General features: G+C 42.7%; 1 protein-coding gene across 5 annotated transcripts in view; it reads left to right on the top strand.

The window, feature by feature from the left end:
- Positions 1 to 22,689, top strand: part of TRRAP (transformation/transcription domain associated protein) — a 252,240-nt gene that overhangs the window by 59,919 nt on the left and 169,632 nt on the right. For all 5 annotated transcript variants that reach the window (XM_029576431.1, XM_029576433.1, XM_029576429.1 and 2 more), the window contains 9 exons: positions 1,565 to 1,735; positions 2,991 to 3,059; positions 15,296 to 15,415; positions 15,738 to 15,857; positions 17,879 to 18,043; positions 18,163 to 18,344; positions 18,699 to 18,897; positions 19,930 to 20,058; positions 20,872 to 21,138. In XM_029576431.1, the coding sequence (XP_029432291.1) occupies positions 1,565 to 1,735; positions 2,991 to 3,059; positions 15,296 to 15,415; positions 15,738 to 15,857; positions 17,879 to 18,043; positions 18,163 to 18,344; positions 18,699 to 18,897; positions 19,930 to 20,058; positions 20,872 to 21,138 (1,422 nt within the window). The remainder of the gene's footprint in view (positions 1 to 1,564; positions 1,736 to 2,990; positions 3,060 to 15,295; positions 15,416 to 15,737; positions 15,858 to 17,878; positions 18,044 to 18,162; positions 18,345 to 18,698; positions 18,898 to 19,929; positions 20,059 to 20,871; positions 21,139 to 22,689) is intronic.

Here is a 22,689-nt window from a genome sequence, read left to right as displayed (position 1 = left end):
AATGTGGATAGTAGGCACGCAAAATGCATGGCATGCGCGTACGTAGGCGGCCATCCACACGCGCATACCATCGGTTTTGTGCATCTACTATCCATTTGTGACAAAATGTGCATTCCACCGAAATGAATGAAATGAATTGACCAATGGCTGCACATCCCTTTTTTCCATGGCATCATTCTCTTGTGCTATTTGTTACATCATTGGCCCACTGTCTTTGGCATGGCTCATACCTGAAAACCTCACTTGCTGGGGGTCTAATTTTTACATGAAACCAGGGGTAGATGATTATTCAGCACATGTGGGCACCAGCCAAACATTTAAAAAAAAAACAACATGGCAACAATTTTTTTTCCTATAACCTTTTTATTTTTGGGTGCTCAGTTTTTGTTTTGTCTGTTTTTCTTTTTTGTTGTTTGTTGTTGTTGTTTTCTTTAGGTATTTTTTTATGTATATATGTATATTTTTTTGCTTTTTCCCTTCCTCCATCCTCTCTGCCCTTTTTCTTTTCCTTCCTTTCAGCTGCTGTCCCCACTTCTGCTCCCTCTAGCCCAGTGATTGCAAACTCCAGTCCTCGAGTGCCACAGATTTTCAGGCTATCCACAATGAAAATGCATGAGATAGATTTGCACACGGTTTTTAGGCAGTGCATGCAAATCTTTCTCGTGCAGACAGGCCTGAAAACCTGGCCTGTTTGTGGCACTCGAGTTCGCCATCACTGCTGTAGCCTGTTTCCCCCCCCCCCCCCCCCACTTCCCTCCCCTGCAGCTTCTGCCCTTCCTCTCTTGTGGGGGCAGCACTGGGCCATGGTGGCTCCTCCTGAGTGTGAGTCAGTGGCAGGCACTGGGTGCCAAGTTTGGGAACCCAGGTAACCTTGCACCTGGGATTTTTCTTCTCCTTCATAAACATGGACTAGCCTGTTGTAGGTATGCCCTATATTTCTGACACCTCTTAGTGCTGTACTCCTGTGTTAGACAAAGAATGCAGAGGACTCTGGCTACGTGCTGGAATGCAGCCAGCCAACACCCCAGACCCATTAGCTGATTGGTCTAATACATTCTCAAATGAAATGCACTGCACTTATCTAGAATCAACACTCTGAGTAGGTTCTGATTGGTCAGTATGACAGATATAAAAGCTTATACACAGTACTGGAACTTTGTGGTGGCTGGGTGATTGTACAGTTGTATGGACCTCTCGCCCCCCAGAACAAAACTATGTCCTTGTGCTTTGTTCTGTTTCTTGTCCCTAACCCTTTGCTCTGTTTTTCCCTAATAAAGTCTCAAGTTAACTATTACAGCTGTGTTTCCTTTAGAATAAACACTGTTCTGTTTGCTTTCACCCTTCTTGTTGCATGCTGTATAGTCTGTCCCTTACCCTTTGATTTGTTTAATGGCAAGCCTTTGTCGCTTGACTTCTTGCTTGAATGCCCCGTTTACCTGTAGAAATCCTTTGAAAATTGTCCCTTTAAACTCCAGCGGCTCGAAGAATTTTATTTTTGCTGCAAAACCTTTGCGGGCAGCAGGAAGCTCCCCGTTGTGTTGAAACGCCCTGTCTTTGTTTCCAGTTCCTGGAGGGAGCTACGATAGAAGTCGATCAGATTCACACACACATGAGGCCCTTGCTAATGATGCTGGGCGACTACAGAAGCCTGACGCTGAACGTCGTCAACCGCCTGACGTCCGTCACCAGGCTCTTCCCCAACTCCTTCAATGACAAGTTCTGTGACCAGATGATGGTAAGGGGCCCAGTGCAAGGCAGATAAAACCGATGCATGCAGAATCTTCCTAAAATGTTTCTTTGATCCTGCCGTCTGCTTTAGCGTCAAGGGGGGGGGGGGGGGGTAACTTTCAAAGCCTTTTTCTGTGGCTAAAACTGCTTTCCCCCCACGGAAATGGCTTGTTAGAGCTGCCTGCCGGAGATGCGGGTAAACCTGCCTGCGAACGTCAGACCGAGCAGAGGCGTTCCCGGGAGCGGATTTGGAAAGGGGTTTGGACTTTTTTGGATGTCCGTGTAAATCTCCTGTGCACAAATTAACAGGTGCAGTTGCGTGGGGTTGGTTTTCATGAACCTGTGCACGTTTGCTTTGAACACTGATGGGGCTTTTGTGTGTTTTGCCAACTTTCTTATGCGGGCTGTTAGAGAATTTCCCCTAAATGCAAACATGGAAATGGCATAACGTACCCTGGGTTTTTTGTAAAATCAAAATTAGAGTAAGAAACAGTCACAAGAAGAACTTTCTTGATGGGAAAAGCACGCTTTTCTCATCTCTAGGACTGATTCTGACCTGACCGAGGTTGGTAGTGGGTGGTCTTGGTGGTCTCAGTCCTGTTCCTGGAAGTCATATCGCCCACATTATTCAGACCGGAGTCTTAAGAAACTGACAGGCAAAGGCCTTATTTCTTTGTTGATTTTGCTGATTGTCAGGCCCTGCGTTCCTACCACTCTTCCTGGTGCATATATGAAAGAGGTTCAGTAAAGCACTGTACAAAATAAATAGACTTTCTTGCATTCATGTCTCGGAAGATTAGTGCCAGTATTCTGTTGCGTGCGTGCGTCTGGTAATAATGCTGGTGAACCAAGGTCTTATATTTCTTCCCTGTTGCCTTGGTAGAAAGTCAAAATTCATCACATGTTTAATATTTAGCAGAAATTCTGCATTACTTAATTTGGCAGAATTGATCCTTGTGGTTTAAATGTCTTGAGTAAGACCTGTGCATATTTTATTCTTTCCAGTTAAAGGCAGACATCCTTCCAGTGTTGGGGGATTGGGCAGTGTATGGGGAAAAGCTCTTGGTCTCACCAGGGTAAAGACATGGCGGTCGCAGGTTCTGCTGCAGACGTTTGCAGGATATTATTTTGTTTCAGCCAGAGTGCGCCGTCTGTTTCATGCCAGAATGTCTCCATTCGTCCTGTCATCATACATTACAAAACTGATGTACTAATAACTACCACTATTTTAATTCTAATAAATGCTGAATACCCCCCAACAGCAACACCTGCGTAAATGGATGGAGGTGGTGGTTATTACACACAAAGGAGGCCAGAGGAGCGATGGAAATGTAAGTCAACAATTTCATTGGTGAAAAATGTTTTGAATGTTTTTGTGCTAGAATTTCTTACACACCACATAGCTTACACATCCTTTTTATAGGCCTAAGCAAAGCTGATGCTAAATCATGTTAATTTTATTTACATAAAGGAAAAATTCTCTTGCTGGCCTTTCAGGTAACCGTTCAGCCTAGTTGGCCCCAGTCAGCTTGGCTGACCTGCTCCATTGTGGATTGCACGTGTCGAGACAGAGAGTTCTGTGCACTCTTCCAAGCAGCAAATAACGATTTAAGCATCGTTTCCCTTGGTACGGGTCAGCCAGGATTGCTCTAAACCTCGGCTTTGGCCTGTGAAGGGAGCATATGCTTCTGAAGCAGCTCCCCCTTTCGCCTCCAGCATGGTACCAGAGAATTGCGCCCGGGACCATCCCGAAGACTCTATTCAAATAACTTGCAAAAGAAATGTTATGGGCTGATTGAAAGAGTGGATGACCCGATTTTAGCAGTATTGGGAGTGTTTCAGCTTGGCTGGTAGAGTTAAATGCAGCAAGTTCCTGGTGCTGACGTTTTTGTAACTGCACTCTATTCCCCGTTAGATTTGGTGTAATTATTCTGTGCTGCTGTTTTCTTCTGTGAATAATGTGATGATATCATTACATGACAAGGTTCTCGCACGTCGCAGACCCCGGTGTATGGCGTGCACCAGAAAACCTTTTTTAAATCCTCAAACCTGCTACAGTTAAAGATTAAAATGAGTTTCCCCAGAGTGCTTTATAAACTAATTCTGTGTTGGGTGGTGGGGGGGCCTCATGTCTGTGAGGATCTTTCATGCATAATTGATATAAACATGTTGTGTATCCCAGCATTTTTTGATCATGTTTTTAGTTGTCTTTTTGAGTCTATCTGTCCTTCTTATTTTGACTTTCTTCCATAAAATCACAGTTCAGAATGGCAAAAAGGATCCCGGCTGTACCTAAGAGAGTCCTAAATGCCAGTGTAGCATTAGTAAGCTGTAAGGCTTCAGGGAGCAGGTTTCCTGCACGTGCCGTTTAATTCCACGCTCATGGAAGTTACTCCCTGACAGTGGGATTAATTATGAACTTTTGTGACCCAGTCAAAGTATGAAGTACTTTACAAGTTGTAGTTTTAATGAAATCTTGCAGATTTAGACAGATTTTTTTTTTTTTTACTGTTAAATTGCTATTAGCGTGGGAATCGTGACACAAGTCAACAATATAAACAGAAAAAGTACATTTGAACATAAATGAATTACATTCAACCATTAAACTTTAGCAGCGATAGAAAATGATAGTTTCTTTAGTTGCATGTTGGTTTTAAAAAAGAATGATTGTATAATATGTGTTTTCCACAGCTGACACTAATTTTTAAGGGAATCTTCTTGTGGAATAACATGGCTGATTTAAAAAAAACCCAAAAACCAACAGAAATATTTTAATCTGAGCCATTAAGCTGCACAGAGTAGATGGATGTATACATGTCCCTATTTTTATCAGCATTTCGCTTCATTACTGGCTCTTATGCAAAAGAAAGGAACAAAGCGATGCAGGCAGATTTAAAGTCAACGAGGTTTCACTTTAGAAGTGGGGAAAATCCTGGTAACCCCTTGGGATCCGTAGCCTCAGGATCTCTCTAGCCTTTGTGTTAGAGGGGTAGGGTTTATTGAAACCAGTGCACATTTCTGTGGCTAGCTGCACGAGGGACACGTTTGGAAGCTTAGTGTCTCGCATAAGTACCAATGCGCCAGCATCTAATAATTATAGAATAAGCTTTTGCAAAATCAAATTTGAGGGCACTCTTTTGTTTTCCCATTCCAAATTCAGTATCAGAACAGTTTTCTTTCTTCCAATCCAAATGGAAGCAAAACTTTTGTTTTCTAATTTCTGGCATTAACTGCTGGTTTATGCAGAAGAGTTTTCCCTAGCCTTGGGCGACCAAAAATGGTGGAATATAAAGTTTGTAGGAAGGGCAGTCAAGTTTTTCAGATTGGCAACGTCCACCTGAATGAGCGAAAAAGCTCTCAAAATCTTCAGGCCTACAGAGAAGTGAAAACTCCTCTGTATAAACTTCTCCCGTACAAGCCTGCACTGAACTGAGGTTGACCGATAAAGGACGTACTCTGAGAGCTTCTAAAACACAAGCCTTTGTTCTCAGTACCTGTCATATCTATTTGCAAGATTTATACAGGAACAGTCAAAAGATCTCATTCCCCCACTGAGCTCCCATTTAAAATTGACGAGTGGCCATGAGTCTGGGACAAAACTAAGCCCAGGGAATTCCCCTAGTCAGTTCTTTTACCTCTCCTTCTCCATGATTCTCCGCCGAACGCTAGCCAGACCCTTGCGGCAAGATAGTATTACAGGAAGAAACCAATTTTAATGATTTGATGGGGCACATCAAGCCCTTCAGCATTTTCTTTAGACCCTCTTTACTTTCACATTTTGTGGTTTTTTTTTTTTTTTGGTTTATTTTTTTTGGGGGGCGGGAGGGGGGAAGGAATCAATTTGATATTTTTTGTGTTGATTGACATTTCAAGTGCACATGGTCATCGCTCTTATGTTTTAGGCAACTGTCAAAGAGCTGATATTGAATATAATTGTGTGTGTGCGTGTGCGCGTGTCCCCTGTCTCATTCATCCCTGGTTTTTCTGTCGGTTGTAAGTATATAGGACAATATACCTAATTATACAAAGAGATAATGTACGATTAGAGAAAAAAAAAAAGATAATTTTCCTCCCCATCCCCAGGAGAGCATGTCAGAGTGCGGGAGATGTTCCTTGCCTCCATTCTGTCAGTTTGAGGTGAGAACACACATACCTATTAAGTCAGTTTACAACTGCAGTCTGAAGCAATGGTCTCTACGTATTTTCACACTTTTTTTCTCTTTTTTTTTTTCTGTTTCCCACCCACCCCCATGTTGCAATTTTTGTTTTGGTTCAGCCTGCCATGGAAGGGGTAGAGGTGAGAAATTTTTTTTTAGAGGAGGTTTCAGGAAGTTGTTTCTGGTGTTTTTTTGTTTGTTTTTTTTTTGTCTTGTACTGTTTTTTTTTTTCAGTGTGATTTTTGTTTAGCTGTTTCTGGTGTTGTGTGATGGGCAGACTGCTTTGTGCCTTCCCCGTGCGGTGCCGTGAAACTGTCATTCAGTGTTCGTCTGTGGCAGAAGTTGTGTTGGTGCTGTAAGGGTTGTGATGCATGTTTTGGGGCTGGACAGAACGTGGAGGAGGACGTCAGTGTTTTTCAGTGTCTAGATTTACTCAGACGCGAGTTGAAACACTTCAGTGCTCCTTTTGAAAGGAGAAGCTACATTGCATCCATTTTTCTTTTTTTAATCAAATATAATAATTGAATGTGAACAATTTTTTTTGGACATTTTAATTTCCGAAGACAACACCTTCATGAAGGGAGGGTGAAAGGCAACACAGCCAAAAATTTTTATTTTTAAATAATCCAGGTGGCAATTAGAATAATAATAATGATAAATAGAAATCATCACCTCCAATGTTATCTGGTTTCTCCTTCCTTAAGGTATAATATTTGATACATTTTTAAATTGCTGCTCTTTTTTTCTCTACGATAGCTGGAGATATAAGCATAGGTTCAGCTGTTCTTTGGGATGCATAAGAATTATCTCAAATCTAAATGCTCAGTCTCTCTAGGATCAGCTGCTTTGTCAATTATCATTATTACTAAAAAAAAAAAAACAAAAAAAAAACCTCGAAAAAATATATAGAAGGTAAAAATAACTTTTGTTGTAAAAGTTCCTTCTGCTTCCTCTTCATATATTATTCTGAATTGTTGGCATTCCTATCTTGTATCTAGTGTGGGGGTGGGAGGTGAATAAGAATATCCAGAGACTTATTTTATGAGCATTTATTTTCCCTTATCTGCACCTGGTGTATGTGTGGTCCTTTAACGACAGTCTTCTGGAGGGTTGCTTGTAATTGCTAAAGGGATAACAGTCCTCCTCTGTTTGTTCCCTGTATGTACCCAGATCAGTCCAGACTCCTGGGTTTTGCCTCCCTGCCAGCAGATGGATACAGAGAAAGTTTCATTGACACTGTACATAACCCAGTGTACCACCTGCAGTCCTTCAGTATTTCTCTGTCTCCAGCAGATGTTAGATGTGTTACAAGCCTTTCTGGATGGAGGGCAGTGTGGCAAGATCAGTTGACGCAGGGCCAGTGGTCGAAACAGGAGTTGTCATGGCCTATCATTTGGTTAGAGATAAGAGTGGTGCATTTCATGGTCCTTGCCTGCTTGCCAAGATTACTCGTCCATCCAGTTCGGATCCTTTCAGACAATGTGATGACGGTGGCCTACATCAACTGTCAAGGCGGAAACAAGAATCAGGCAGTGGCCTAAGATGCCCAGGAGTTGATTCTCTGGGCAGAGCAGCTCTTGGAGCGGCTGGCAGCATCTTTCATCACCGGAGTGAACGACGTTCAGGTGGATTTTATCAGTCAGAGAAAGTTAGACCCCGTGAATGGGAACTGTCAGAGGCAGCAAAGTGTCTCATTCACGGAAGATGGGAGTATCCCGACCTAAGAGAATATCAAGGCATTGTGGTTTTACAGCCTCTTAACAGAACACGGTACAAAGGAATTGGAGCTCTGGTGCTGCTGTGGACTCGAGGGATTCTTCTTTCTTTGCCTTCCCATGGCTTCTGGTGGACAAGGGATTATGGCTGATAGAGAAACATTTTTATTTTTTATTTTATTTATTTAAGTGTTTTTATATACCGTTGTTTGGAGCTGGCCTTCACAACGGTTTACAAGAGAAACAACAGTACATGGAACAGCAAACAGGTACAATGAAACGAGCGTAAATAGGATACAATTTGTTATTGAAAGTAAATAAGATACAATTTGTGAGTAAAAACAATAGTATACATGTCAGATGCATTGTGGGATTGCAAAGTTTGGAAGAAGTAATAGAGAATTACCCAGTTAGTGTAGCTGGGTTCAAAAAAGGTTTGGATAAGTTCTTGGAGGAGAAGTCCATTAACGGCTATTAATCAAGTTTACTTAGGGAATAGCCACTGCTATTAGTTGCATCAGTAGCTTGGGATCTTCTTAGTATTTGGGTAATTGCCAGGTTCTTGTGGCCTGGTTTGGCCTCTGTTGGAAACAGGATGCTGGGCTTGATGGACCCTTGGTCTGACCCAGCATGGCAGTTTCTTATGTTCTTAGAAGTATTAAGAATTAGAAGCAGTTTACTGGAGATTTAACGAACATTGGTTAACTATATGAAATGTTGGATAGGCTTATTTAACAGTATAGTCATTAAGTGTGTGATGTGTGGTATCGGTTTGTTTAGCTTATCCGATGCCTTCTTTGTAGGTTTGTTGGAATAACCAGGTTTTGAGGAGTTTTTTGAACATTTTGATGTTACTTTATAGTCTTAGATTTTCAGGGAGTGTATTCCAGAGGGTCGGCCCTGCTATTGAGAATGCTCTTTTGGGTACTGTAGTAAGTTTGGCTGCTGCAACTGTAGGAATTTCTATTAATGCCTTATTTGTAGATCTTGTCTTGCGCTGTGATATTTGTGTGTGCATATCGTCGTTGATCCATTTGACTTCATTCCCATGTATGTTTTGTGGAGTATGGATAGTGTTTTAAATTTTATCCGTTTGTCTATGGGAAGCAAGTGAAGTGATTTTAAGACAGGTGTGATGTGGTCTGTTTTCTTTTTTCCGGATAGAACTCAGCTGCTGCATTCCGAAGGATTTGGAGAGGTCGGGTGGTAGATTTGGGTAGACCTAACATCAGAGAGTTACAATAGTCGAAGCTTGAGAAGATCAAAGATTGTAGAATGGTTCAGAAGTCAGAATGATTTAGCAGAGGTTTTAGGCGTTTCAGTATCATTAATTTGTTAAAGCCTTCTTTGACCTTTGCTGATACGTGTTTTTTTAGATTCAGTTCTGTGTCTATCCAGATTCCTAGGTCCTTCACTTTGTCATTGAGTTTGATGTTAGTATTATTTATTTGCATGGAGTCTTTGTGGGAGTTTTTCTTTGGATGAGTATTTATTCTGTCTTGTCCATGTTGAGACAGAGTTTCAATTGGTTTAGGAGATTTTTTTAATGTTATTAAGGTATGAGGCAGCGAGATTGAAGGCTTTGTCGAGAAACATCCAGGCAACATGATCCTGGTAGCTCCAGAGTGGCCACATCAATCTTGCTTCCCAAATCTGATCAACATGGCCATGGATAGGCCCCTGAGGTTCGGACATCAGTCAACTGTTTTCTACCAGGGCCCAATATTTTTGGGTCAGGTGGCTCACTTTTGTCTCATGCTTTTGCTTCGGAGAGGATATTCCAAAGCAGTTATGTCCACCTTCTACATCCTTGATGTATGTGCGAATTTGGAGGATCTTCGAGACCTGGTCTGCTGTTCACAGAGTGCAGTCTCAATCTGTTCACATATTTTGGCTTTTCTACAGAAAGGTTCTGGTCAAGGGACTGGCCTTTAACTCTGAGTGACCAGGTAGCGGCATTGTGTTGTCTCCGGGCAAAGGTCCACACATCCAGACATTCTGTGGTTCCTTCAGGGAGCTAAGAACTTGCATGCTCAGCTGCAGAACATTTGTCCATCTTGGAATCAGAATCTAGTTCGTACAGGATTGTGCGAAGCTCAGTTTGAACCACTAAAGAGAGCTATGGTTAAGGACTTGACTCTTAAAGTGGTTTTCTTGGTGGCTATTTGTTCAGCCAGGAGAATTTTGGAGCTCTCCATGTCCCACCTGAATTAAGGGAAGCTTAGGTGCATCCCAGGAGTCTGGACTGATCTGGATATGTAAGGGAAATAAAAATTGGTTCTTACCTGCTAATTTTCATTCCTGTAGTTCCACAGATCAGTCCAGAGACCTGCCCGTTTACGGGGGGAGCCTTCCGCTTGTACTGTTGCTTTGTATATAGTGCGGAGTTGTTGGAGGTTTTCAGTGCTGATCGCTTATGTTAAATTTAGGAAATGAGTTTTCCATTGTCTTTTTGGGCAACTTCACCTTCTTCCAGTTTGTTGGAGGGGAGCGAGTTTATTTAGAGGTTTATGGTTGTCATCTTAGCTTTGGTACAGGTCAATATTGAGGACTGCAGGTGGCACAGTGGGTTATGTACAGTGTCAGTAAACCTTTCTCTGTCTCCATCTGTTGGCAGGGAGGCAAAACCCAGAAGTCTGGATTGATCTGTTATACTTAGTAGGTAAGAACCAATTTTCCTGTTTGGCTTGTAGCCCTCTTTAAACCCAATGAGTGTTAATTGTTGTCTTCCAGGACCAACCAGAGCAGGCTTTCCTTCCTTTCAATTTTCTGAGCAAATACATCTCCCCCTCTCCACTTTTAATGTGGGCCTTCAGACCTGTGGTGTCATTGCAATGGGACTGAGCAGTGGATGATATGCCCTCTTTATCTTTCTTTTTATATTTTTCACCCAGGTTTTTTTTTTTCCTCTTTTTGCATTATGGCTAAACTAGAAGAGGCAAGAGAGATTTCTTTCAGGAAATGTAAGACCTTCTGTTCCTTAATCCAGGTCCACACTGTGGAGTCTTGTTTTCTTTCCTTGCAATATCCTCACTGTTCCTGAGTCTCAGCAGCTTCAGATAAGAGTATTGTTCAATATTTAGTACCTCCTCTGTTTGAAACATTGGGCCATTTTTCTACCAGAAATAAAACACAGACCATGGTGGAAAATGTTAAGGTTTAATAAGGATACCTCCTTCAGTTGAAGATAACCTCTGCAGATACTAGAACTCATGGCATCTTGCATTTGGTTGGTATCATGGATACAATTTCACATATATCATGTACAGCTTCATCTATTGAATTGCTGGAATCCATCATCCTAAACCTGAGAGAAACCTGTGTATCTTTCTTAGAAAGTCAAGATTGTCGGGGGATGATAGGCATTCTGAAGATTTTAGGAAAAAAAGAACATACAATATTGAGGATTGTTACTTTCCTTAGTAGTAACAACAAATGCCAGCCTGTCAGGATGGGTAGGCCACACAGAAGAGTTGACCTGGAAGGAAATGATATCAATTAATGTTGTGAACATGAACCTTACTCTCTCTGATTGTGAGGCAGCATGTGGGAGGAAGCTCATTCATCTTACAGTAGCCTGCATAAGATATCAATGTCCTGTTTGGTACTGTTGGAAGGAAGAATTCATTTTTGGGCATTGAGGCATTTGCTGAACCCAAATGTAACCCACCTTGCAGGAAAACAAAAATTTCTAACAAAGGAACTGGTTGATCCCTTCACACAAAAGTATTCCAGGGAATAGGTTCTCATTGGCGGGAAGGGTGGTGGTGGAACAAGTCATTCGATTCCAGCAAAGATGCTGTAAACATTCTTTTGGAGATTTAAGATCCTTGGATAATTTCCGCGCATGTTCAGAAATGGCAGTTCAGCTTACCCTGTGCCTTTATTTCTTTGCCACTCATTCCAAGACGTTTTATATTTTATTCTTTACAAGGAAAAGAGAAGCTCTGCTACGTAATAGTTCTGACGTCACCTTGTCGGAGGTAGCATTCTCTTCTACTGGAAATAGCATCAGAAGGTGTTGTCATCAGTATCTCAGTAATGAAAGCCCCAAATCTGCATCCAAATCTTCTTGACTTAACCATTTTGGCTGTTCTTGGGGAATGAATGGGAAAGAGAAATGTTTTTCAAATGAGGACCTTGGTATTAAGCTATATATATATATATATATATATATGTATATATATATATATATATTGTTTTAGATACTATTTAGTTTTTGTGTTGGTTTGTTAAGGTTTAATAGTTACATCAATATTTTAATTGTATGTTATACTTTATTGGATGGTCTACAGTCTGTTCAGCCTGTTTTCCGTCAAAACTGTTATATGGAATTTAGTTTATTTAATACCTATTAATAATGTCAATGTAAAGCCTGTTGCTAAGTTATTGTTAAATGTAAACCGCGGTGATGTATTTCTTTACGTACTGCGGTATATAAAAACCCTTAAATAAATAAATAAATAAATAAATAAAATATATGTATCGTTTAACCAGCACGAGAGTTGTTGTGTAGAGGATCCAAACTTTAACTGTCCTGGACTTCTCTGAATGTGCAAGCAGGTGCCATGGGCACTGCTCATATTCAATTAAATCCTTACTCTGTTGGTGCAAGATTTTTTTTTAAATGCCAGTTTGAAAATACTTTATCAATCAATTGATTGAAAATACTTTATCAATCAATGAGGTCTTTAGTGATATCTTGAATTTAAGTTTATCACTGGATGTTTTTCTGGATTTTCTTTTGAATCATTGATCATTTATTCAGAACCGACCTAATACAAGCTTCTCTGTTGAGCAAGAACAGTTAGTGAGCTCCAAGCTTTTTCAGCAAGGAAACATTCCACAGTATTTCATAAGAAGGAAGTTTTATTATAGAGGTAATTTGCTCATTTCGTTCTAAAGATGGTCTCTGTCCTCCATTCTTTTGCTGAAGTTCACCCAACTCTGAAGGAGAAAGGCTGCATATTTTGGATAGCAGAAGAGCAGCAAAGATCGGTCTCTCTTGAGTCGAAAATTTCAGAAAACTGGCTAGCTTTTTTTTTTCTTTTTGGCCTGTACAGTATGCACAAGGAAAGACTCTTGGCATCAAAAGGGACACTTGCTATATAGATAAAATGTAATTTTCCTTATGCCTACAAAGCAAAAAATGGAAGCTATTCTGAAGAAGTGAAAGTTCATTGTACTACAGTCTTATTCACTTCATTTTCTGGCCTGGAGAAGCATAAGTACTAGTTATAGACTTGAGCAAAGCTGTAAGCTGCTCTTTTTTCCCCATTCCTTTGTTAAACATTATAAACTTACTGTCTAAACCTTCCCCAATATTTCTTTAGCAAAAAGAGCTCTAGAGATGGTAGTACAACACATTCCTCCCTCATGTATTTTGAGGACTGCTCATTAGCCCAAAGCTCCAGAACAGCCTGATGATCTGTAAGAATTTCTCTTGTTGGTTCTGGTTAGATGAGTCTTCCAGTATCATTCGAGTTCGTGGTGGTGTTTTTTTTTCCCATTGGATTTATATGTGCTGGACAAGAGGCCATTGAGCCTGAGGGAGCCCATGCATAGTGGTAGCCGGGGTGGAGGAAATAGACTTGCAACATATGGTAGTCTCTGGCGTGTCTCTGTTTCTCTTCCTGTTGCAGTCAGGAGGAAACCCTGACAATCTAGACCCGGGGTCCCGAAATCTGGTCCTTGAGGGCTCCATACCAGGCTTTTAGTATTTCCACCGTGAATATGCGTGAATTAGATTGGCATACAATGTTGGCAAGGCATGAAAATATACCTCATGCATATTGATTGTGGAAGTCTTGGAAAGTAGACCAGATCTGGGGAGCCCTGATCTAGAATGACATTTGAAGACCCACATGACCAGAATTAATTGAGAAGACCAATTGTAATTTATTACCTTTTATTTGTGGTGCCATGCATCCATCTGCCTTCTATTAACTCCTGATTGACTTATCAATAAGTTTCCGATTAGGCGTAGGAGATCCTCCATAGACTCAGTTGCAGTTTGGTGCATCGCCAACGGGCAGCCTATCTTTGTTTTGTTGGGGGTAAAGTCTAAAAGACGGAGAAAATATTTATATAATGAGATAGCAGCTGTTACTTTGGCATGTATGTAGCGCTATATTAATGCTGCGTACGTTTGAAATGCAGTCCGGTGTAGCTGACTTTTGGGTCATCTAGACTAAAGGGGGACTGTTGGAGACCCGCTGCCTTTTTTTTTTTTTTTTTTTGAACCGGTTTATGTTTATAAAGACTTACATAACATATATTTAAATATGTAGTTGCTATTTTGGAAAAATAAAAGGATATGCTGCCGCTTTAAAAACTGCTGCCTATGCAGATGGGGAAAACGGAAGAAATCTGGTTTAGCTTTCTGGAAGGTGGTCCTTTCATTACTGGCTTTTCCAGTTTACCATGTGCAGGAACTCAAGTCCAGGGAGTGGAAAATAAAGCTTGGTACATTTTGGAATAAATAAGCAGATTTGATTAATGCTGCATTCTGACAATTTCAGAATAAATCAGTCCCAAAGCTGCTTTGTGCTAATTTAGGAATAAAATGTTAACAAACCTGCTCAAGAACGGTTTTGAGTTGGTTAAGCAGGCAGCCTGTTTCAAATTTACTCACAGTACAGTCCCTGGTAGGAAGAAAGAGGTTTTTTCTCTTTATTTTTTTTTTAGATTTTTTCCCCTTGCTGTGCTTTTCAAGGATTTTTGTAAAATCACTTAAAGCTGCAGCTTTTGGCTTTTCCCAGCAGTGAGAAACAGATACTGCAGTGCATTCTCTAACTCCTCTTATCAGTACATCTCTCCTCAGCATATTCTGTATTATGAGAGGTGGGGCCAACCTAGTTTTTGTTTGTCTAAACTCATCCCAGTGCATTCTGGGACTTGTAGTTCTGACCTTTTGATGACTGAAAAGAATAGAAAACAGACCCTTGCACTGTGTCAGGTATATATATAATGCTGTACAGCTTTGGATGGAAAAATATCTAAAATTGTAAGTAAATGAATAAATTAAATAAAAAGGTCGCAGTTGTCATATTCTCTGTCTGACAGCTGTGACATGCTTTTTGATTTCTTGCTGGTCATAATCCGAGAGCAGCTCACAGTGAATCCAAGGAACTCTGGAAAGCCAGAGAGAATTGCTTATCTAGGGTGTACTGAACTAAAGCTTTGCAAGGTTTTACATGGCCCTTTTTAAGTGAGTGCCCTTAAACATTCAGTAACACACGCTAGTGCTGTAACTCCCTGCAGAATACAGCTCCCAAACACCATTTTGGTTTTTGATGCTCTGGACTGGATCCATGCTTTCCTGTCTCCTGTAAGAGGTAAGGCTAAATACACAACCACGCTTTATGTAAAGAACAAAATAAAAGGGGGCAGGTGCAGTATGTTATATTTATAATTTAAGATGAGAGCAGTTAGAAAGCCCATGTATCAGTGGAAGCTTTCCTACTTGCCTCCATGTGGCAGAGCATGTATAAACAGCAAGGTAAGTGCTTGTCTGCCCCCCCCCCCCCCCCAGTTTAACGCTCCTGTCTCTGGTGGTGAGCCTCCACTAACACACCGGTAGGTTTTATTTATTTATTTTCTTTTTGCTGTGCTAGACCGCGCCTGAGATATAGTACTTGGGATGCATTAACCTTGCAGTGGCTCGGACGATATCCATTTTCTCTTTGTCCACAGGAAATGAAAATCTGTTCGGCCATTATAAACCTCTTCCATCTGATCCCAGCTGCACCTCAGACCCTGGTCAAACCTTTGCTGGAGGTGGTGATGAAAACCGAAAGAGCCATGTTGATTGAGGTATCAGGAGGGGGAATTTGGATTTCTGTCTAGTGCAATACTGATTGTGCTTGGTTAATTGCGTCTGTTACATATTTCTATTTGTTTGACCACACCGTATGGAATTATTTATCCTAAAAGCCGATTTCCGGAATTTGTTCTGAGTCGTAAGGCTGAGAGCGACTCCAGGAGGTGTGAATAGCCGATACAGTCTCATTACAGTAATGCTAATCAGTCTTGAAACCTTTTTGATTTTGCTAGGTCATGCGGTTTACCAGTTCATGCAGTGAAACTTGATAGCCCTTCCTGCTGAGAAACATTGAAAGGTCTCGCTTTATTTCAGGCTGGCAGCCCGTTCCGAGAACCCCTCATAAAGTTCCTGACGCGGCACCCATCCCAGACGGTCGAACTGTTCATGATGGAGGCCACGTTAAACGATCCTCAGTGGAGTCGCATGTTCATGGTAATCACCATGTTAGGATGTTGTGTTTGCGACTTTTTTTTTTTTTCCTTTCTGTGCTTGTTGCTGCTGGGGACAGGTTTCCGTTTTACTTCCTCCTTCCTCACTTTTGGAGCTAGATCTCTTGGCACCCCTTCCGCCCATAAAAATAAGTAATTGAATAAAATAAAAAAAAAAATTCCAGGGCTGCAGCGTTTCCCTCCATCCAATTTAAAATTCAATAAGATCACGAGTTTGGTTAGTACTTTGCTTGTGAGGAAATTCATGTTCTCCCTTGATTTTATTTTTTTGGCCTCATATAAAAGCTAATTTGTTCCATGAAAGTTTGTACACTATGAGAAGTAAATACGGAGCGAGCCTCTATTACCATCAATCTCCTTCCCCTGGTTGCATGAATCTCTTCATTGTCTAAACTGTTCATGAATAACCTTCTTGTAGAGCTGGAGCGCTGTCGGCGGTTTGTGCTGTAATGCGGAGAGCAACAGATTCATGCAGCCTTGAAGCCTGTACTCCCTGAGCCATCAACTGGGGCGGTGCCTACCGGCAGAGCGGTTGACACCCCCCCCCCCCCCCCCCCCGATAGTGCTGATTTACAGCTAGGGCAGGCAGGCGCCACGTGAAAGAATATTTGCTGCAGCCTTTCTGCGTTAACCTTGCCAAGCAGCGAAGGTGGGTTTTTTTTTTTTTTTGTGGAGGAGAGCCAGAAGGAGACGGTCACTGTTTTTGGAAAGGAGAGAATAATGTTGCAAGGACGTCCGCGAATATTTCAGGAAGCCCCCCTCCACCCCCAGACCGCCATTCCGTTTTTCCGAGGACCCCTGCTGCGGAAGCGGGAATTCTGTCTGAACGCGTCTTTGCTGACTCGGGACGCAGACTTTTGGAATCTGCTTGCCACAGTCGAGCTTAGGGATTTGATTTCTATTTCAGGCCTTCATTGGGATTTTGAACCCAGTGATTTGCACTGAGGTCAGCTGATGGGGAGCGCTCTCGGGGGAACATGCGTGTTCCTTTAGGGAGAGAGCATTTTTAACCATTGGAAGGAAAACGTTTCATGCTGCGGGGGGGGGGGGTGCAAGACTGGTAAATGGTAGAATTCTTAGAGATCATTTGTTATTTGTTTGTTTATAACCCACCTTTTTGAATACATAATTCACTCATTGCAGGTTACGGCATAGTAGAAAAAAATTAGCTTGCAAACGGGTCATTTGTGGCTTCACATTTCCAGGGAATAATGTGTTTGAACAACAGCAGGAGCTCAATAAAAACTTGACAATAAATGTCTAAAAATAAAGCAAAGTGCGCCTTTAGGCCTAAATCGAAACAAATTGCAGCATGACTAAGCTCTAATGGACACATAAATACCAGTGACTAACTGGGAATAAATGGCACCTTCGCAAAACTTGTGGTTCCTGGCAGCATTTTGCAAGGCGTTTGGGTGCTCGGTGACGCTGCACCCAGCTGTAATAAATGTTATGAAAGCGCTGCGTCTCCGCCTGTTCTGAAGAAGTCTTGTGCAGCGTGCAAGCACTGACCACCTGTCTTTAAGCTGTTATGATTTCTGAAATGTTTGCCCCTTTGTGCATTTTTTTAATATAAAAAGGATGCCACTTGGGCGGGGGGAAGGGGGCATCAATCAAACCCATCCTTGTTGATGCAATCCCACAGGTACTCTTAGCCATGGGGATTGCACCAATAAAACAAAACTTCTATACAGGCTTTTTGCTTTTGATTGCTGCCCCCCAGAAAGATTTCCTGTGGAAATCGCACACTCTCTCTTCCTCTGCATGTCCTTTTTTTTTTTTTTTCCATTGGAAACCCTGAATATCAAACCTACTTGTGTAGTTCCTCTGTCTCTCCCCCCTCGAATGCTGTAGATCCACGGGTAAAAGTATACCTGGCATTTAACAGTGTGCATGCTTTAACTCAAAGCCCCTACCTTCAAAAAGGCCAAGTGCACTTTTCCCCCGTGGAAAGGCCTTTGAATATTGCCCTCTTAATATGAAATTCTCTTACGTTCTTACCAGAGCTTTTTAAAACACAAGGATGCCAAGCCTCTCCGAGATGTTCTGGCTGCGAATCCTAACCGCTTTATAACCCTTCTGTTGCCTGGAGGGACTCAGACGGCTGTCAGGCCCGGTTCCCCCAGCACCAGCACCATGCGCCTCGACCTCCAGTTCCAAGCCATCAAGGTTTGTCTCTTGCACTCCTTCCCTATCTTAGTGCAGTTGCAGATAGAACGCAAAGCAAACCTGATGATCAATAAATAAATAAATAAATAACCAAGGGCCTTGCCTGCCTGTCTTGTCAGATTATCAGCATTATCGTTAAGAATGACGAGGCCTGGCTGGCCAATCAGCATTCTTTAGTGAGTCAACTAAGACGTGTCTGGGTAAGCGAAGCTTTCCAAGAGAGGCACCGCAAAGAAAACATGGCCGCAACCAACTGGAAAGAACCCAAATTACTGGCGTACTGCTTACTGAACTATTGCAGGTATGGGGACATGTTCTGCGTACACCGTTTACTCAATGAATGTCTTCAGGTACATGCACATGGTTTGTATCGATTTACCGACTGAAAGGCACAGATGAATGAATGAATGAATGATATTGGCTTGTATTTGATTCATGTGAGATTTTCATTTGCAGTCATCAAATGATTCTGTTTAATTCTGAGTTGGGTTCTGCCACTTGCTGCTCTGGCAGTGGGTGGTAGCGGAGGGAATAGGGGCTCTAGCCATTGTGAGGTCTCGGTTCTTTGATTTACTCATCAGAACCAGCGGCTCCTGGTGCGCTGTTTAAAGTTACCTGCAGGTGGCCTTAGGATTCTTCTCCTTTTTACTTCCAGGCGGAATTACGCGGACATAGAATTGCTCTTCCAGCTGCTCCGGGCTTTCACAGGCCGTTTTCTCTGCAACATGACTTTCTTAAAGGAATACATGGAGGAGGAGATCCCCAAGAACTACAGCATTCCCCAAAAGCGTGCCCTCTTCTTCCGCTTTGTTGATTTTAACGATCCTAACTTTGGGGATGAGCTCAAAGCCAAGGTAGAACCCTTTATTTTTTGGTGGTGGTGGGGGGAGGGAGAAGGCAGGCTGCCTGCTTCTTTGGATAAATTTCCTGCTGGTGAAACTTGAGTAGGAATATTTACTGACTGTGTTTTTCCAAATTGACTGGGCTGCGTACCCAGAGGAGCTCGACAATGGGTTGATGTAATCAGTTCATCGGGTTTTCAGAAATGAAAATCTGATGCTTATACACACACACACACACACACCTTACACACACACAACACACCTTACACACACACACACACCTTGTTTTATTGCTTCTGCACCAAATAGGAGTGATAGCGGTTCAAGGGCATAGTGCCTGAGAGGTGGATTTATTTAGTTCAGCATTTAAATATGAGCATCAGATTCATGGCAACACGCTTTTCCTTTGATTCTTGAGGATGGTGGCGGGTAGTTACCACGATTAAATATAAGCGGCGGCAATTGGATACTGCAGCCCACAAATGCATTTGAATGCGTTTTTTGGGGTTTGCCAACAGAAAAAATGAGCATGGGCAGGTATAAAAAGAAAAATCCTTTGAAAAGATTATGATAAGTTTGTGTGTACAGGGCAGGGGGAGATCGTGCATTAAACATGTGGCTGCAAGCGGACGCTGTAATCATTTCCCACAGGAGGTATCTTTAACATAAATCCTTTTTATCGTATCTGCTAATGGGTGCTTGCAATCGATTCCAACAGTCCTTGAATTAGTTGAGGCCTGGGCTTCCGACGTCGCTGCAGGACGGCGGTTCCATGGCGGGAATTTCAAGGCTGCAAGGGACATCAGGAACTAAGAACGGCGCCTGCAGTGCCGCATTAAAGAAGAATCCAGTAGGGCTGGCTTTGAAAACATGTGCTGTTTGCTAAAACCACAACTTCCTATGATTATTGCTGATGATGATGGTAGGGGTGGTGACGTTCTCTTGCAGGAATAATTTAAAAATAAATAATAAATAAAACCGGGTCTTTTTATGGCGTGCAAACAAAAGACGTTGACCGCTGGCCGTGTCCTCCCCTCTCTGTAGGTTCTGCAGCATATCCTGAACCCTGCCTTCTTGTACAGCTTTGAAAAAAATGAAGGCGAGCAGCTCCTGGGACCGCCCAACCCCGAAGGAGACAATCCGGACAGCATCACCAGCGTGTTTATAACAAAGGTAACGGCGCAGGGTCAGGACACTGCGTAAAGCCACAGCAGCGGGAAATCTGCTCCGGGAGTGGAGGAAGTTTTTTTTTTTTCATTTCTGGAAAGCTGGGTGCCAGCCACAGGTTTTAGGAGCCAAGTTGAAAATATTTTCGCTATAGATTCCCCCGCCCCCCTCCCCCCTTTTAAAATTTTTGTTACTTTGTCTGCATTTGCTTAACCTTTCAATTCTCTGCATCCCTCTCCCCCCCCCCCAGGTTTCCTTCCCTCCCCCGGCCTCTCCTCTCTTTTCTTTTGGGTTCAGTGGCAGCGAGTGGCTGCAGCAGCCCACCAGTATCATTCCTGTGGCGGCCCCTGTGGCCCACCAGCGCTACCCCCCCCCTGCACGCAGGTCTCCCAATGGCTGGAACAACTCCTGCCATTGACTCTGCCGGGCCGCGGCGGCTCCTTCGTTCAGCGCGTGGCGCCGTTTGGGCCCAGGCTGGTGCCGTGCGCTGAATTTTAGTTGCCCTGGTCCACCTGGCACCCAGGATTTTTCCAGCCCTGGTTATCTCTTTAATACAAAGTACTTTGAGTTGCAAAATATGAGAGCAGTGATTCTCCACTTGGGGTTTGGGAGGCTCACGTGGCTCTTTTACCCTGCAGAATTAAAAAAAACAAAACAAAATCGCATAACAAAGGGGCTAGAGTTAAAATTCAGAGGCTTGAAGAGATAATCGTTCAGGGCGGCTCTTTGAGTCTGAAGAAATTACCCCGTGCCCCAGAGCCTGATGATCACGGATGCAAAAGTCTCTTTCTTTTCCTCCTGTCTTTTCTGTGTGGGCAGGTGCTAGACCCCGAGAAGCAGATCGACATGCTGGATTCCCTCAGGATTTACCTCCTGCAGTTTGCCACTCTCCTGGTGGAGCACGCGCCGCACCACATCCACGACAACAACAAGAACCGGAACAGCAAGCTGCGGCGCCTCATGACCTTTGCTTGGCCCTGCTTGCTGTCCAAGGCCTGCGTGGACCCAGCCTGCAAGTACAGCGGACACCTGCTGCTGGCGCACATCATTGCAAAGTTTGCCATTCACAAGAAGATAGTCCTTCAGGTACCCCGTCTCTCTGCACACCCCCCCTCCCCCCCCCCTCTGCGCTTTCATCTGAACCTTGTAAAACAGGAAAAACTGTCTGAATATTTTGTAAGGGGTTGGTTGCAGCTTGTTTTAAAGTAGATTGCTAGAATTGTACGTTTTAATAACGGTCTAGAAGCAGTAAAGCATTGCGGCAAAGGAAAATTGCAGTCCTTAATGATCCATATTGATCGAAGTCCATTAACAATGTGCGAAGGATCTCGTACGATGTTATGGCAGCCACAATTCTTTGCTCGTTTATGGAAGGAAACTCTCTCTATACAGCACGAGCCATTGTGTCACTCACCTCACCCTCACCCATAGTCTACCCATTCCCAGTCCTCCCTGATCGCTTCGAATTACCAATGCAGAAGTAAATTATCTTAGACTACTGTTAACAAATTCCTGTAAGACATCTGTACAATTAGGAACTAGGAATATTCCATAATACCATATTTTTGACATTGTCTTTTTTGGCTATTTATTTCTTCTTTAAATGCTATTTAGAAAAGCTCAATCTAAAACATTAAGTTTTAGACATATAAGACCTGTTGTGCCATGTATAGTATAGTTTGCTCTTATGTTTAAATGTTATTCAAAACGTTATACAATATGTTACTCAAAAAAGTTCTTTGTTATATGTAATTGCCCACAAGCAAGCTTATTCAACTGTTCTCTGTAAACCGATTTGATTTACATATAATGTAAGAAGATCGGTATATAAAAACCATAAATAAATAAATAGTACGTCGCAAACAAGCTGTCATGAAGTATTTAGATTTCTAAACATTTGAGATGGAAATCTTTACGGTTTCCAGAGGCACAATCGGCACTCCTCTCCCACACGACCCCGCCCCCTCTGTTCATTAGCGCGCTCTGCGTTGAATCAGAATTATTTGCGGCTGCACGTGGAGACGTCCGCATTGGTCACTGTATTTAAGTACCCCAAGAGCCTTGTCCGTTGCACCAGGGTGGTGGCACACTTCACTGTTCGGTATTTATATTGTGTTGCGGCGTGATAACCACTGGGGGTGATGGTGAGTGGCAGTTTCAGCCACAAGACGGCTAAGCACGTGCTTGAGCGTGGCACAGCTTGGGCCCTAAGAAAGGCCTGAAAGCTTGTTCTCTGATACGTGGCTCGGGAAAGGATCATGTGGCAGCTTCCTCTGGTGACACGAGATACCAGCCTTAGTACGCGTTTGCTTTCAGGTGCTAGAAGCAGACCAGAATATCTTCTTCCTAGGATCCCTGAGGTCGAAATTCGCTGCCTCTCAGCTGGTTAAGTTCTGACTTAGCCAGTTAAGTGATGCTGTGTAAATATTCGGCAGCATTGCTGGATAAGTGAGGGGAGTGGGACAGGGTCGTTCCGAGGCAGAGCTGCATATCCAGCTAAGGTAGCCGGATGAGTGCCAATTTTTCAGCTTATTTGGCCATCTTCTAGTTAGCCAGATAAACTTCTCCATTTAACTGTAAGAGAGCCGAGTATATTCAGCTCTACGGTCGTACCATGGAATATCTCAGGCACGTTAA

Source organism: Rhinatrema bivittatum, chromosome 14, assembly GCF_901001135.1.
Source record: "Rhinatrema bivittatum chromosome 14, aRhiBiv1.1, whole genome shotgun sequence".
Classification (NCBI taxonomy): domain Eukaryota; kingdom Metazoa; phylum Chordata; class Amphibia; order Gymnophiona; family Rhinatrematidae; genus Rhinatrema; species Rhinatrema bivittatum.
Note: the sequence above shows the minus strand (reverse complement) of the source record. Positions and strands in the feature narration are given on the sequence as shown.